This window comes from Pteropus medius, unplaced genomic scaffold (assembly GCF_902729225.1).
Source record: "Pteropus medius unplaced genomic scaffold, Ma_sr-lr_union100, whole genome shotgun sequence".
Lineage (NCBI taxonomy): Eukaryota > Metazoa > Chordata > Mammalia > Chiroptera > Pteropodidae > Pteropus > Pteropus medius.
In genome coordinates this window covers 1,538,460-1,552,191 of record NW_024351729.1, presented here as the reverse complement: position 1 = coordinate 1,552,191, position 13,732 = coordinate 1,538,460, and the positions used below count along the sequence as shown (strand labels likewise).

The window sequence follows — 13,732 nt, the reverse complement described above, 5'->3', positions numbered from 1 at the left end:
AAGTCTCGTTAACTACAAAATGTATCAGCACGCACACAGCTTCTTGGGAAAAAACGCCCTTTACGCTAATATTTATTCCTGAGTTAAAGAGTGACGCCCTCTAGGGCAATAGCAGCCGACCCTGACGACGGGACGCTGGCACCGTGTTGATGACATCACTTCCGGGGCGCCAGGTTCGGGGTTTCTTGTGTCTGAGAAAGGGCCGTGCACCGTCTTTGCAAGGGAGGAGGCGAGTACTCGCTATTAGTGTTCACGAGGCAGGTGGGTGAATTGCCCACTCCTCCCCACTGATCCCGTCCGGGCTGCACTTCTCACAGCTGTTCTGTGCGAATAGGGCGATCATGTCTAATCCCTGGATGTCCTTCGCCCCAGTGGAACAATAAAAATTTATTTGCTCTTTTTCCATTTTGTCTATTAGCATAGTAGAGAAAGGGCCTACTTAAACATTCAGAAAGTTTTAGAACGGGTGATATGAAAGCTGAAACTAGATACATGGTAGTGTGGAAATATAAGGGTGTTTTATGGATAGACTGCTGTTATTTGGGAAAATAGGATTTGCGGAGATCCCGGTTATAAACCTGTGGCAAAAGGGTGGATTAAATTCGAAAAATTGTAATTCATGGGTAAAATAGGTATTAAACTGCAGTCGTTTTAATTGAGATATGGTTCTTTTAAAAAGAGCTTTATGAGAACACTTTTTTCTAGACTACTAAATCTTGTTTTGTGTATGTTTTATGTGAACTCTTGTTTTCCAACCAAATGATTAAATTTTGTTTTGAAAGATGTTTCCAGGAAATGGACTGCATTTATTTTTATGTTCTGTATTCCCGTTGTTTGATTTTTAAAACCACAGTTTGTCTTAATTTTAGCTGTCAAAAAATAAATAGCACTTTCAAGTAACTATTGTACTGTGATGTTAGCTGTTTTATAAAGAATAATGGTTTGGTAAGAACAGCATGAAAGTAATTGTAAATATTTTTATATCTGATTTCCTTGTTTTCTTCCTTAAAGAGCATTATATTCGTTCATACTGTTATGTATATTGTGTAAGTTACATAATAGTATAACAGTTTGCTACCGCCTTTAGAAATTTTTGCTAACTTTAACGAAATATTCCTGTAATTTTATAAAACTGTGTATTGAAAAATAAACCAAGCTTTAAGAATTTGCTAGACCAAATGAGCGAGTGGCTGATGTCAGTTCCAAATACGTGTGTTTTTTCTAATTCTTTTCCAGGAATTATCTATAGAGTAAGTATGCTGATATTGAATAAGACAGCAGGAGTTTTTTCTAAACCATCAAAAAGGAAATTGTATGAATATTTAAGAAGTTTTAATTTTCATCCTGGAAAAGTATTTCTTCATAAACTAGTATTGGGAATTGAAACCAGTTGTGATGATACAGCAGCTGCTGTGGTGGATGAAACTGGAAATGTTCTGGGAGAAGCAATACATTCCCAAACTGAAGTTCATTTAAAGTAAGTAGACAGTATCTTGGTAGTTTCCACTTTTTTTTGGAAAAAGTAAAACGAAATAATTCTTTTGTATTTATCATGCATGGAAGTTAAATTTTAGGAGCTAATTTCTTTCTTTGTATGTGCAAAACCTGCTAACTACTGTAAAAAACATTAACCTGGCTTATTTAAGGTTCTCACTTGGTTTTTAAGGCTCTCCAGAATAAGGTCCCAACCTTAACTAACCTGGTCACCAAAAAGAAAGTAAGCTCATTCTCAACTCAAATATTTATCCATGATTTTCCCTCAGTAATGCCTTTTCTTCTTTTGTCCACCTGTGTGTTTCATAATCTCAACTGAAGTCCTAGGAAAGAAAGCCTGACTTGACTTTTAGCCTGTGTTAATCACCGAAAAAAAAAAAAAATCTTATTCACATTATACACATAACTCATGTTGGTACTTCAATAATAATATCCTGTTGTAATAAAGCACAGAATGGTGCAAGGTTTATAAATTCAGATGTTTTCAGAGGATCATCAGGTCGGTTGCATAAGTAAGTGGACTAGATATAAAATGAAAAATACCTGGAGGAGGTCACTAGTCAGCTCTAGCCAATTATTGCTATGCAGGAATATAAGCCCTATATTGTTTGATCATCAGAGTTTTCAAGAGAAGTAGAAACCAGAATATTACTGTAATATCTCCAGATTCTAGCAAATTCAAAATATATTAAAATACTGTACAGATCAAATATGCTTTGAAGTGATCAATTTACAATAACTGACTAGTGAGAAAGGTTGGTATTTTGAGATAACAGACCTGTATTTGAATCATGAATTGGGCACTTGGTATTGGCTTGGTATAGGCAAGTTCCATATCCTCTCTGATTCTGTTTTTACATCCATAAAATGGGAAAGATACCTTCTTTATAGGATTGTGAGCAGTATAATAGAAATAATATAGAATGTTATAATATATGCAGAGAGGCAGAGTAGGCCTCCAAGGGTTACATCCTATGTGAAAGGGACTGTGGTGGATGTCAGTGAAGCACAGTGAAGTATTAAAAAGTATTTGCCTTCAAGAAGCTTAATCTAATTTCTGAAACATGATATATAGTTGACCCTTGAACAACACGAGTATGAACTATGCAGGTCCACTTATGGGTGGATTTTTTTCAATATACTGGAAAAATTTTTGGAGATCTGCAATAATTTGAAAAAACTAGCAGATGAACTATGTAGCCTAGAAATATTGAAAAAATTAAGACAAAGATATGTCATGAATGCATAGAATATATGTAGATACTAGTCTATTTTATCATTTACTACCATAAAATATACACAAATCTATTATAAAAAGTTTAACTTTATCAGATTTTATATACTTAAGACTATACATGGCACCTCTTGCAGTCAAGAGAAATGTAAACCAATATAAAATGCAATATTAAGTCATAACTGCATAAAATTAACTGCTGTACATACTGCACTACTATAATAATTTCATAGCTGTCTCCTGTTGCTACTGTGGTGAGGCTAAGTGTTGGGGGTATCTACTTAAAATGCCTTGTGATGCTAATCACCTCCATATAAGCAGTTCATCTCTCCAGTAAATTGTGTATCACAGTAAAAAGTGATCTCTTGTAGTTCTTGTGTATTTTTCATCGTGTTTAGTGCAATGCCATAAACCCAAAAACCTTGGATAACACCATGAGATCCATACGAAGTGTTACCAGTGATGCTGAAAGTGCTCCCAAGAAGCAGAGAAAAGTCATGACATTACAAGAAAAACTGAATTGCTTGATATGTATCTAGATATGCCCACTATTTCACAGTAAATGAATCCAGTGTAAGGACCATTATAAAAAAAGAAAAGGGAATTCATGAGCTTTGCTGCAGCTACACCAGCAGGCATAAAAACCTTGCACTTTTTAAGAAATACCTTTTTATCTCATTTTGAAAATACAGCTTTTGTATAGGTGCAGGATTGCTATAAGAAAGGTATACCTAGAGACTAATATGATTTGAGAAAAAGCAAAGCCATTATATGACAACTTAAAAGAAAAAGGAAGGTGAAGGATCTAAAGCCAACAAAGGATAGTTTGATAATATTAGAACAGGGTTGGCTTTAAAAATGTCAAGATAGCAGAGGAAGCAGCAGATGAGTTCCCAGTTATTAAGAAAATCACTGAAGAGAGGATATCTGCCTGAACAGGTTTTTAATACAGACAAAAGTGTCCTAATGTGGGGGCTGGGGGTGGGGGAAATGCCACGAACGAATGCCACGAACGACATTTATTAGTAAGGAAGAGAAGCAAGCACCAGGATTTAGGGCAGGAAGGGATAGACTGACTCTATTTTATGCAAATGATAATGATCAGCACTGCCCTTATCTATAAAGCTGCTAATTGAAGAGAAAAGATAAACACTAGCTATCAGTCTTTTGATTGTACCACGGTTAGAAGGCCTGGACATGTAGAACCTTTTTTCTGGATTGGTTCCATCGCCTTTGTCCCTGAAGTCAGAAAGTACCTTCCTAGTATGAGACTGCCTTTTAAAGTTCTTTTGATATTGGACAATGTCTCTGGCCACCCAAAAACCCATGAGTTCAACAACAATGGCATTGAAGTGGTCTACTTGCCTCCAAAACATTTCTAATTCAGCCTCTAAATCAGTGGGTCATCAGGACCTTTAAGGATCATAACACATACCACAGTACTCTATGGAAAGGATGTAACCCGGCTAAAGAGAACATCATGAAAGGATGGCACCACTGAAGGTGCCATTGTTGCTATAGAAAAAGCCATGAAAGTCATCAAGCCCAAAATAATACATTTCTGCTGGAGAAAACTGTCTAGATGTTGTGCATGACTGCACAGGATTTATAACAGAGCCAATCGAGGAAGTCATGAAAGAGATTGTGGATATGGCAATAAATAATAAATAAATGTTGTGTGTGTAAGGGGGTGAAGGGTTTCAAAACATGGATCTTGGAGAGTTAAGAGCTAATAGACACCACAGCAGAGGAATTAACAGAAGATGACTTGATGGAGAACCAACCAGTGCCAGACAGTGAGGAAGACATAGAAGCAGCAGGACATAGAAACAGCAGGATGTAGAAGCAGCGGTGCCAGAAAACAAACAGACATACAATCTGATAGAGGGGTTCCGATTATTCAAGACTGCTTTTGATTTCTTTTATGACGTGGACCTTTCTATGATATGGGCACTGAAACTAAGGCAAATGGTGGAAGAAGGATTGGTACTGTATGGAAACATCTTTAGAGAAATGAAAAAGCAAAGAAGTCAGACAAATGACGATGTATTTCCATAAAGTTACACTGAGTGTCCCTGCCTCTCCTGCCTCCCCTTCCACCTCTCCTCCCTCTTCTGCCTCTGCCACCCCCGAGTCAGCAAGACTAATCCCTCCTATACCTTCTCCTCAACATTCAATGAAGACAAGCGTGAAGACCTTTACGATGATCCACTTAATGAGTAGTAAATAATCATATGCCGTAAACTCATCTGTTGTGTGTGTGTTTGAGTGTCTTCCTGTGAAAATCTATTAACTATGGCAAGAACTGTATGAGACTTTTCATATGTCATCATCATCATCACCTAAGTATTCACTGTGTAGAACATCATGTACAAGACTTGTATTGAAGTGGATAGCCTTTCCTTACATAGGCCTAATGTGAGTGATATTTAATATAAAATTAATAATGTGTTAGTTTTCATACTGTTTTATAACTTTGTTTTCAAAGAATTACATTACTGTACAGTGTATGCCTCTCTCTCTCTTTCTCTCTCTCTTTCTCTCTCTTCCTCAGTTGAAGAAACTGTGTATCAGCCTAACATCACAGGTAAGTGGTTTTTTTAATGTGATAGTGTTTCTAATACGGTATGATGAATATGATCATAATACTGTATACCAGAAATATTTTATAACAATTCATTTATTATTGTATAGGTTAGGCTACCATGAAGCAATCATATTGATTACACTAGACCATAAAGCAATCATATTGCTCTTTTGTTTTCAATGCATGAAATAAATACGGATTTATTTTTCAGGTTATCTTTTCATTTTTGATGTCTAGTGTTAGTAATACATATAAATCTACAGTATATTGTATTATATAAGACAATATTGATATAGGTATTGATAGATGATTCATCTTATAAACAGGTGACAAACTTATGGTATCATTAAATACAGTGCAGTACTACTTTCTCTTCATTATGATTTTCTTAATAACATTTTTTTCTCTAGCATACTTTATTGTAAGAATACAGTATATAAATACGTATACAAAATGTGTGTTAATCGACTGTTTATGTTATCGGTAAGGCTTCTAGTCAAGAGGAGGCTATTAGCAGTTAAGTTTTGGAGGTGTCAAAGTTATACATGGATTTTTGGCTGTGTGTGTGTGCAGGGGGTTGGCACCCCTAAGCCCCGTGTTGTTTAAGGGTCAACTGTATTAAATACTTATTGAATGCTCCTACTGAAGATTTTCATTTCTGTGTATAGAACTAGCATATCTTATAATATCAGTACTTGAAGTTTTTTTTTTTTTTTGAGGTTAGAGGTGCATCTTGCAGACCCTATATTTTATTGCTCTGCTTTTTTTTTTATTGTAAATCAGTCACATGCTGGCAAATTTTTTGCTAGTAACTTTGCCTCCTAATTCTTTACTCTTGACATTCAGAGTGATCATCCTCTGCTTGTCCTACGTGGAACAAAAAACAAAATTACCAACTCAGAGCACTGGATTCCCAAACTTTATTTCAGGATTGCAAGCTGTCTACTGTCCTGCTGTGACCTCAAGTGCAGAGTATTTAAAAATAAACTCATCTTCACAAAACTGTCTTCATGTTTCTGTTAGTATTTCTTTTCTCCCAGTCATTCCAGTTCAGTATCAGAATCATCTTTGATGCCTTGGTCTCCTTTCCAAGTAGTTATTAAAAATTTTCCAGGATCTCTGTCCCTTTCTTTTCATTCCCAAAATCACCCAGTTTAAGATGGAATCATTTACACAAATACTTTTGCAATATCCTCTTTAAAAAAATCTTCCTATCTGCAGAGAGATTAATTTTCTTAAAATCTGGTTTTATCCTATCCTTTCCTTATTCAAGATTTCTTCCTTAGGATACTTCTTAAGATTATTTTGGTGACTTCCTTCATCAAACAAATCCATAGGAATTTATTGTGCACAATTTTGAATAGAAATATTACACCCTTAATCACTACATATTGAGTTTGTATAGTAGGCCACATTATAATACATACATATTTGGAAATACTTGACTTTTTTACTAACAGTTTAGCTATATAATGAATAATTTTAAAGCATGTCTTTAGCTATAAAATTATATAATTTTCTTTCTCTATTTTTACAATCTTAAAATTATTAAAACCTTTATTTTTTACATTTCTTTCAGAACAGGTGGGATTATTCCTCCAGTAGCTCAACAGCTTCACAGAGAAAATATTCAACGAATAGTACGGGAAGCTCTCTCTCTCAGTAAAGTCTCTCCAAGTGAACTGTCAGCAATTGCAACTACCATTAAACCAGGACTTGCGTTAAGCTTGGGAGTAGGCTTATCATTTAGCCTACGGATGGTTAACCAGTTTAAAAAGCCCTTCATTCCCATTCATCATATGGAGGCTCATGCACTTACTATTAGATTGACAAATAAAGTAGAATTTCCTTTTTTAGTTCTTTTGATTTCTGGAGGTCATTGTCTATTGGCATTAGTTAGAGGAGTTTCAGATTTTCTGCTTCTTGGAAAGTCTTTGGACATAGCGCCGGGTGACATGCTTGACAAGGTAATTATTTAAGAATTAATTTCTCCATTCTTTTTTGTTAAGGTATCAATTTCATTCAATTAAATAGTAATAAATGCACTACTACCATTCATCTAAATATTACTGAGTGATATATTAGATTGAAAAATGTATGTACAGTAAGACAAAAAGAGTAGTACCTGGTTTATAAAAGATTTTTTCTTACCCATTCCAAATAAAATGATAGGAGGTTTACATCAGCACATAAAGACTCAAATGGTTTGCAGTTATGTTTTTAATCAAATAGGGTGATATCTGTGAAAGAGTTTCGTAAAGTATAAAGCACTATAAAAATGTGAAATAAGAGGATATATAAAGGTAACAAGGATAGTAAAGATGTCACAATTGCTAACACCACCAACATGCAGATTTCTTTTTCCCTTGTTCTAGAGTCCTAAGAGCCCACTGCCATATACAAAAATCCTGCTGCTAACAGCTGAAATGATTGAAAGAAATAGAGCAGTTTCTTATGTTTGAAATTCATCATTAAGCAATCGTTCATTGTTCATTTCAAACCTATTTTCCATTCCCGATAGAAGAGCAAAAGTACATAGGGAGGCAGTGATTGGACACTATTGATCAGATTGTCAGAAAGAGCAAGATTGTCTTTATTAACCACCAGCTATAGTCCATATTTGTAAAAGTATAGCATGTCTTATTTATCCAGGTTTTTGTTTGTTTTTTAGTAAAATTCATTTCCTTTGTATCTTGGTTTCAGAATGTGCAATTTTATGACTATTATACAAATTTTTGTTTTTGATAGGTAGCAAGAAGACTGTCCTTAATAAAACATCCAGAGTGTTCTACCATGAGTGGTGGGAAGGCTATAGAGCATTTGGCTAAACAAGGAAATAAATTGTATTTTGATTTCAAACCTCCCATGCAACGTGCTAAAAATTGTGATTTTTCTTTTTCTGGACTTCAACACGTTATTGATAAGACAATAATGCAAAAGGAAATAGAGGAAGGTATATTTCTAATTAGTAATGTTGGACAAATAAATAATCTTGGATTGTGCCTAAAAATACATGCTCATTTCTGCAGGTATTGAGAAGGGACAAATCCTGTCTTCAGCTGCCGACATTGCTGCTGCAGTACAACACACAATAGCATGCCACATTGCAAAAAGAACACATCGTGCTATTCTGTTCTGCAAGCAAAGAAACTTATTATCTCAAAGTAATGCAGTACTAGTAAGTTTTCTCATCTCATCTTGGAATAGTAGTAACACTTTATAGTATGTTAGTTCCAAGACCTTACTTGATCCTACGCATAGGGTAAAAAAGGTCTTTAGACCCTATTCCAGCCCTGACAGTATGAAATAGGCAGAATAAAAACTAACAGCCATTTCTTGTACAAGTATGGCAGCTTAATGGAACATCTGTGTGGCAAAAAAGTCTAAGGCTGCATCTTCTCATTGAATTTAAAAGAGGGTTTACAATAAGAAATGAAATGCAGTTAACTGGTATTATTTTTAGAAAAACACTGATTTCCTTCAGATTTATATTTCTTTGATGAAATCCCTTTAATGTGTTTAAAAGTCTTGTAAACTTCTAATTTAACTTAATTCTTTTGAAAATTATAAAGTGAGAAAATATTTAAACGATGGTAGAATCACAAAATGGAATATTAAATGAATATCAAAGATAATAGTTTTTTAAGAATTATGTAGTTTTTTTAGGAAAAAATGCTTATAAGTGAAAACTTCAGTCTAAAATATGCTATATTTGTCATTTTTAAAAAGTTAGAAAATATACAAAAATAATAGTACTAATTATATATACTGATATTGAAATTCTTTATTTTTTTTTCTTCTGCAGTTTTTTTATTATGTAGGTATGTCACTTGCCCATTATCCATTTATCAAAATGTGATATTTTCTTATTGTATAATGCTGCCGTTTTCTCCAAGTTTAACTAACAGGTTGGCTTATAATCCATATGTGATATTTGTTAATTCTGGTCTCAATTCCTTCAGGTTGTATCTGGAGGAGTTGCAAGTAACTTATATATCCGAAAAGCTCTGGAAATTATAACAGATGCAACACAATGCACTTTGTTGTGTCCTCCTCCTAGACTGTGCACTGACAACGGCATTATGGTTGCATGGTAAGCTATGGGATGTATGTGCTTCGTTTATAATTATATAAATATTAATTGCCATTTCATCATACTAAATCTTTAAATCTTAGGCTACTTATTTTATTTTAATGATTCTTATTTAGGAATGGTGTTGAAAGATTGCATGCTGGCTTGGGCATTTTATACGACACAGAAGGCATCCGCTATGAACCAAAGTACGTAGTACCATTCATAATCTGTATGCAAGTTGCATTATAGAAGTCAAAGCCTGGATTTTGCTTTTATATATGAGGTTTTCATTGACATTCTGGTGGTACTTGAAGAAAGGTTACATTTTCTTTCATGAACCTAGGAGGCAGATCGCTTATAAGAAATATTTTTGCTACAGTATCAAAAATTTGACAAATCATAGATTAGAAACAGATAGTGGGTAAGGGTGATAAATTCCTTCATTGGGACCAGAATGGAAACTATGTCCATGGCCTAGACTTTTTGCAGTGTCAAGACCATCTCAGGACCAACTAGTATGCTTAAGGAAAATGTGCAAAAAGCATTCAGGTGTGAGACGGGTTTGTGAATATATTTTACATGCAGCTGAAAAATGACCAAAGGATAGCTGTTTTCTGTAAACCTGTTTTATCTCCCTAATCAAAGTTCCAAAGAATAGCTCGATTTTTCAGTTTGTTATCAAGTTCTGGTCTAAGTTAATTCTGGAAAAGTATAAATAGTCAAGGATGATTATGTTTCATAATCTAACATAATTCTATTTTCAACATTGTTTCATCTGATGTTTTAAAACTTTTCAGCATTGTAGTCCATAACTGTAGCTACATGAACTATAGATCCTTATGGCTGATTATAAATGAACAGAGTTTAGTTAGTAGTGACAGAAAAAAACCCCTATGTTGATGGCCTAGCCTTTGGTAGAATATATTGTCTGATCCAGTGGTGACACTTTCTTTTGGCAGTGTTGAGGCTGGCGATGGTGGCTTCTCCAGGTTAGGGTATAATTGAAGCATTATACTGGGCAACATAGCAAAAAGCAGAAATCTTAGGCCAAAATTATTTACTGAAGAACAAAGAAAGAAGGTAGAATCTAAGACCTCTTCTGCCAGTAGTGACAAAGGAATATAGCAAAGGAACAAACCAGATTCTGAAACCTCAGAGAAAAATCAATAGAAACCTAAGGAATTTCTAAAGTAGGAATGGATTTCTAAAGCAGGTTTGACTTTAGCTATATGGTAAACTATTTTCACCCTTTTAGCTTTGTAGAGAATTAAAAGGTATTTTTTGTTATTTTTCTATTTCATTTTAAGTTTTTATTTATTTATAGTATTTGAGAGTAGGATTATTTCTTTTAAAACATTTGAATCTCCAAAGTCATTGAATTGTATATATTAAATATGTATAGCGTTTTACATGTCAAATATACCTCAAAGTGGTTTTAAAAAAACCTCCAAGTTTAGATTTCTTATTATTGGAACTGGCATTTCTTCACCCATTATTCTCATTTGAGGTCCTACTGTATTTGTATGTATTCAAGAACTATCTCTACATATATTTAATACATTAGATACATACATTGTTAGAGTTCTAAACAAATGGTCTGCAAATATTTGAAATAATGGGATTCGTTTGATTATGATGCAGATGTCCTCTTGGAGTAGATATATCAAAAGAAGTTGGAGAAGCTGCCATAAGAGTACCACGATTAAAAATGAAGATTTGATTTTTGCTTTTCAAAAAATCCCTAAAGGTAGTATTTCAACATTCAATTTTGATTTTTTGTATATCAAATTGTAGGGGATACACACTATTAATTGTTCATCAAAGCTTTCTTTTGTTATTCCTTCTCTTATGATTGATGTTTAATCTTCTCTTCTGAAAGACTGTAATACAATATTATAGTATTATAAGTTTTTTTTAATCAAAAAAAAAAATAAAACATCTAATGGGGTAAAGAATATACTGATACTGGGAGGTAGAAAAACAAACCTGCAGAAAGAAATAGAGCAATTCTGCTAAATCCTGGTCCTGTATTATACAGGCCTTGATCTTTTCCCCCTTTCTCATATCAGGGTAGTAGAAGCTTTTCTTTTCTTTTCTTTTCTTTTTTTTCTTTTTCTTTTTTTGCTTTTGCTGAAACATTAGCCTGACTTTTCTAATGAAAGGACAATTTTAGAAAGGGAACCAGGTAAAAGTCATGTCAAATCATAGAATTCTAAGTCAAGACAAGACAAAGGGTGACTTTCTCTAACATAATGTATATTATTAATTATAAAAATATATAGGTATCTTCTCTGGAGCAAATGGAATATACATACATTTCTTAAAACCCATCTGAGATTTTAAGAAGTATGACATACAGGTAATCTCTCATTGTGTATTGTACTTTTTAGTTGACCACATATATTTACATCTATTATTTTAGAAATTATATTTAAAGATTACAGTATATGAAATGAAAAGGGTTTTGTTTTGGTTTTGGATAATTTCCTTGGTATCTGAAACTTTGTACTGCAGATTTTATAATAGTTTTTTTTTTTCTGCCTAGATTAAAGTAACTGAATGTAAGGACAATGCTACGGACTATTTATGTCCTTTGAGAGATTTGAACAATAGAGATTTATATTTTATGTCATCCATACAGGAGCAAGTTGTTAACTTTTTAGTCAGTGACTTATTTTATTGAGAAACTAGGAGGTAAAGATAAAAATCTAGAACGAAAAGATTTCTTATTTTAATCTTGCTTTAAGGTAACCTCCCTTTTGGGGAGATCATAGAGTATTGCTTTAAGATCATCCATTTTTAACCTCAAATAGAAATATAATTTATACGAGGGAACATATAGGAACAGCCAATATTTATAAAGCTTTGCGTTCTTTAATATTGAGGAATAAGTATGAGGGAACTGGTTCGTAAATATAATTTAAAAGAAACAATAAGTTTGTGAATTCACATTTTACATTTGGATTTGTGTTCTGTATTATGTGGATCTGAATTTAAAGAGAAGAAGTGCAATTATTTCCTGTGACTATTACAATCAGAGTACATATAAACTATGGGGAAAAAATCGACCAAAATTTCTTCCCACTATATCAAATATTATAAAATAGGGATATTTATAATCTAATTCTTAAAATTTCTAAGTATCAAAATTGTTCCAGGAACTATAAGCACACATGACAAAATTGAGTTCATGATATAAATAAGGGAAACTACAGATAGGAAGGAAGGAAGGAGGGAGGGAGGGAGGGAGGGAGGGAAGGAGGGAAAGAAGAGAAAGATGGAAAGGAAAAGAAAGAAAAGGAAGGAGATATACTGTACTCTATATTGTTAAGCATGTGTGCCAAAGTTAGCTTACAGTACAGGTAAGAGGCAAGTAATTTGCTGAAACTTTTTATATATTGAGGTCTTTCTTATCTTATACATGATTTTAAAAAATAAGAAAATGTGAGGTAATAAAAATAATCCTTATGGGGGCAGTGCTGTGCTTTAGGAGAACTACTATAAGTATTAGGAGTAGTAGGATAGGAGTAGTAGGATAGATAGGACAAGATACTCAGGAAATGCCTGCTATTGAATGCAAAAAAACCCTGATCCTCAACCTTGAAAATACTCAAAATACAGTCTTTAGCCCACCCGAAGCTAGTTGCAAAGCTCAGTTTACTGTCTAAAGGCTTTATTTTAAGGGTACAGAGGCTTAACATTTCCATTAATGTGAATTCTTATCCCTTAATGGTACTGAATAAATGACACGGTTTTTTTATCATTTGAATTATTTCTCCCTTTCTTATATAAAATATGTCATTCTTCCCCTTCCCGCATACAATTCCTATATTTTAGTCCATCCACCAGAAAATTGTGACTCTGAGCAATTAAGAGAATTTAGAATTCAGTCTGAAGATTAAGGAGATCTCTATTGTACAGTGGTTAAGTGGCATATAGAAAGTCCTAAGTACATGTAGCTACCATCATCACAATCTTTATTGTTGTGTTAAGGCATGTTGGGGTAAATGACTGCTAATTAATATATATGTTCAGTGCAGCCCAGGTAGACCATATGAAGACACTGAGCAAAGTGGATAGAGAAAAAGTGGGGCGGAGCTTTAAAGGACATAGTGAAGCCTAGCTTGCTTTTGTATCAAATCTATCTGTTGCTGTAAAATAGGAAAAGCAGACATACACCAAGACCAACCTACTGGAAACAGTACTCATGTGATTCTAAGCTACAAAAGAGTATCACTCTTTCCAGCTGCAAACCAGTAAGTGTGGAGAATGGTCAACACTGGTTGCCACATTTTTCAGCCATATCTTTGTGCTTGATGGGCAATGAGTTCAGATTTTTTTT

General features: G+C 33.9%; 1 protein-coding gene across 8 annotated transcripts; it reads left to right on the top strand.

Annotated features, from left to right (window-relative positions):
* The first annotated feature begins 8 nt into the window (after positions 1-8).
* On the top strand, positions 9-11,961 carry OSGEPL1 (O-sialoglycoprotein endopeptidase like 1). Of its 8 annotated transcripts, XM_039844242.1 has the most exons (10): positions 1,340-1,477; positions 3,854-5,146; positions 5,283-5,315; positions 6,162-6,333; positions 6,900-7,282; positions 8,064-8,268; positions 8,345-8,493; positions 9,278-9,408; positions 9,525-9,596; positions 11,032-11,961. In XM_039844242.1, exons 2-10 carry the CDS (start codon positions 5,096-5,098, stop codon positions 11,108-11,110), a joined length of 1,275 nt encoding a protein of 424 aa, XP_039700176.1. In that variant the 5' UTR covers positions 1,340-1,477; positions 3,854-5,095; the 3' UTR covers positions 11,111-11,961. The 8 variants fall into 8 exon arrangements, with proteins under 8 accessions (XP_039700175.1, XP_039700183.1, XP_039700179.1 ...); XM_039844245.1 differs by lacking the exon at positions 3,854-5,146 and having other exon boundaries at positions 1,333-1,477; positions 6,895-7,282; XM_039844243.1 differs by lacking the exon at positions 5,283-5,315.
* The last annotated feature ends 1,771 nt before the right edge of the window (positions 11,962-13,732 follow it).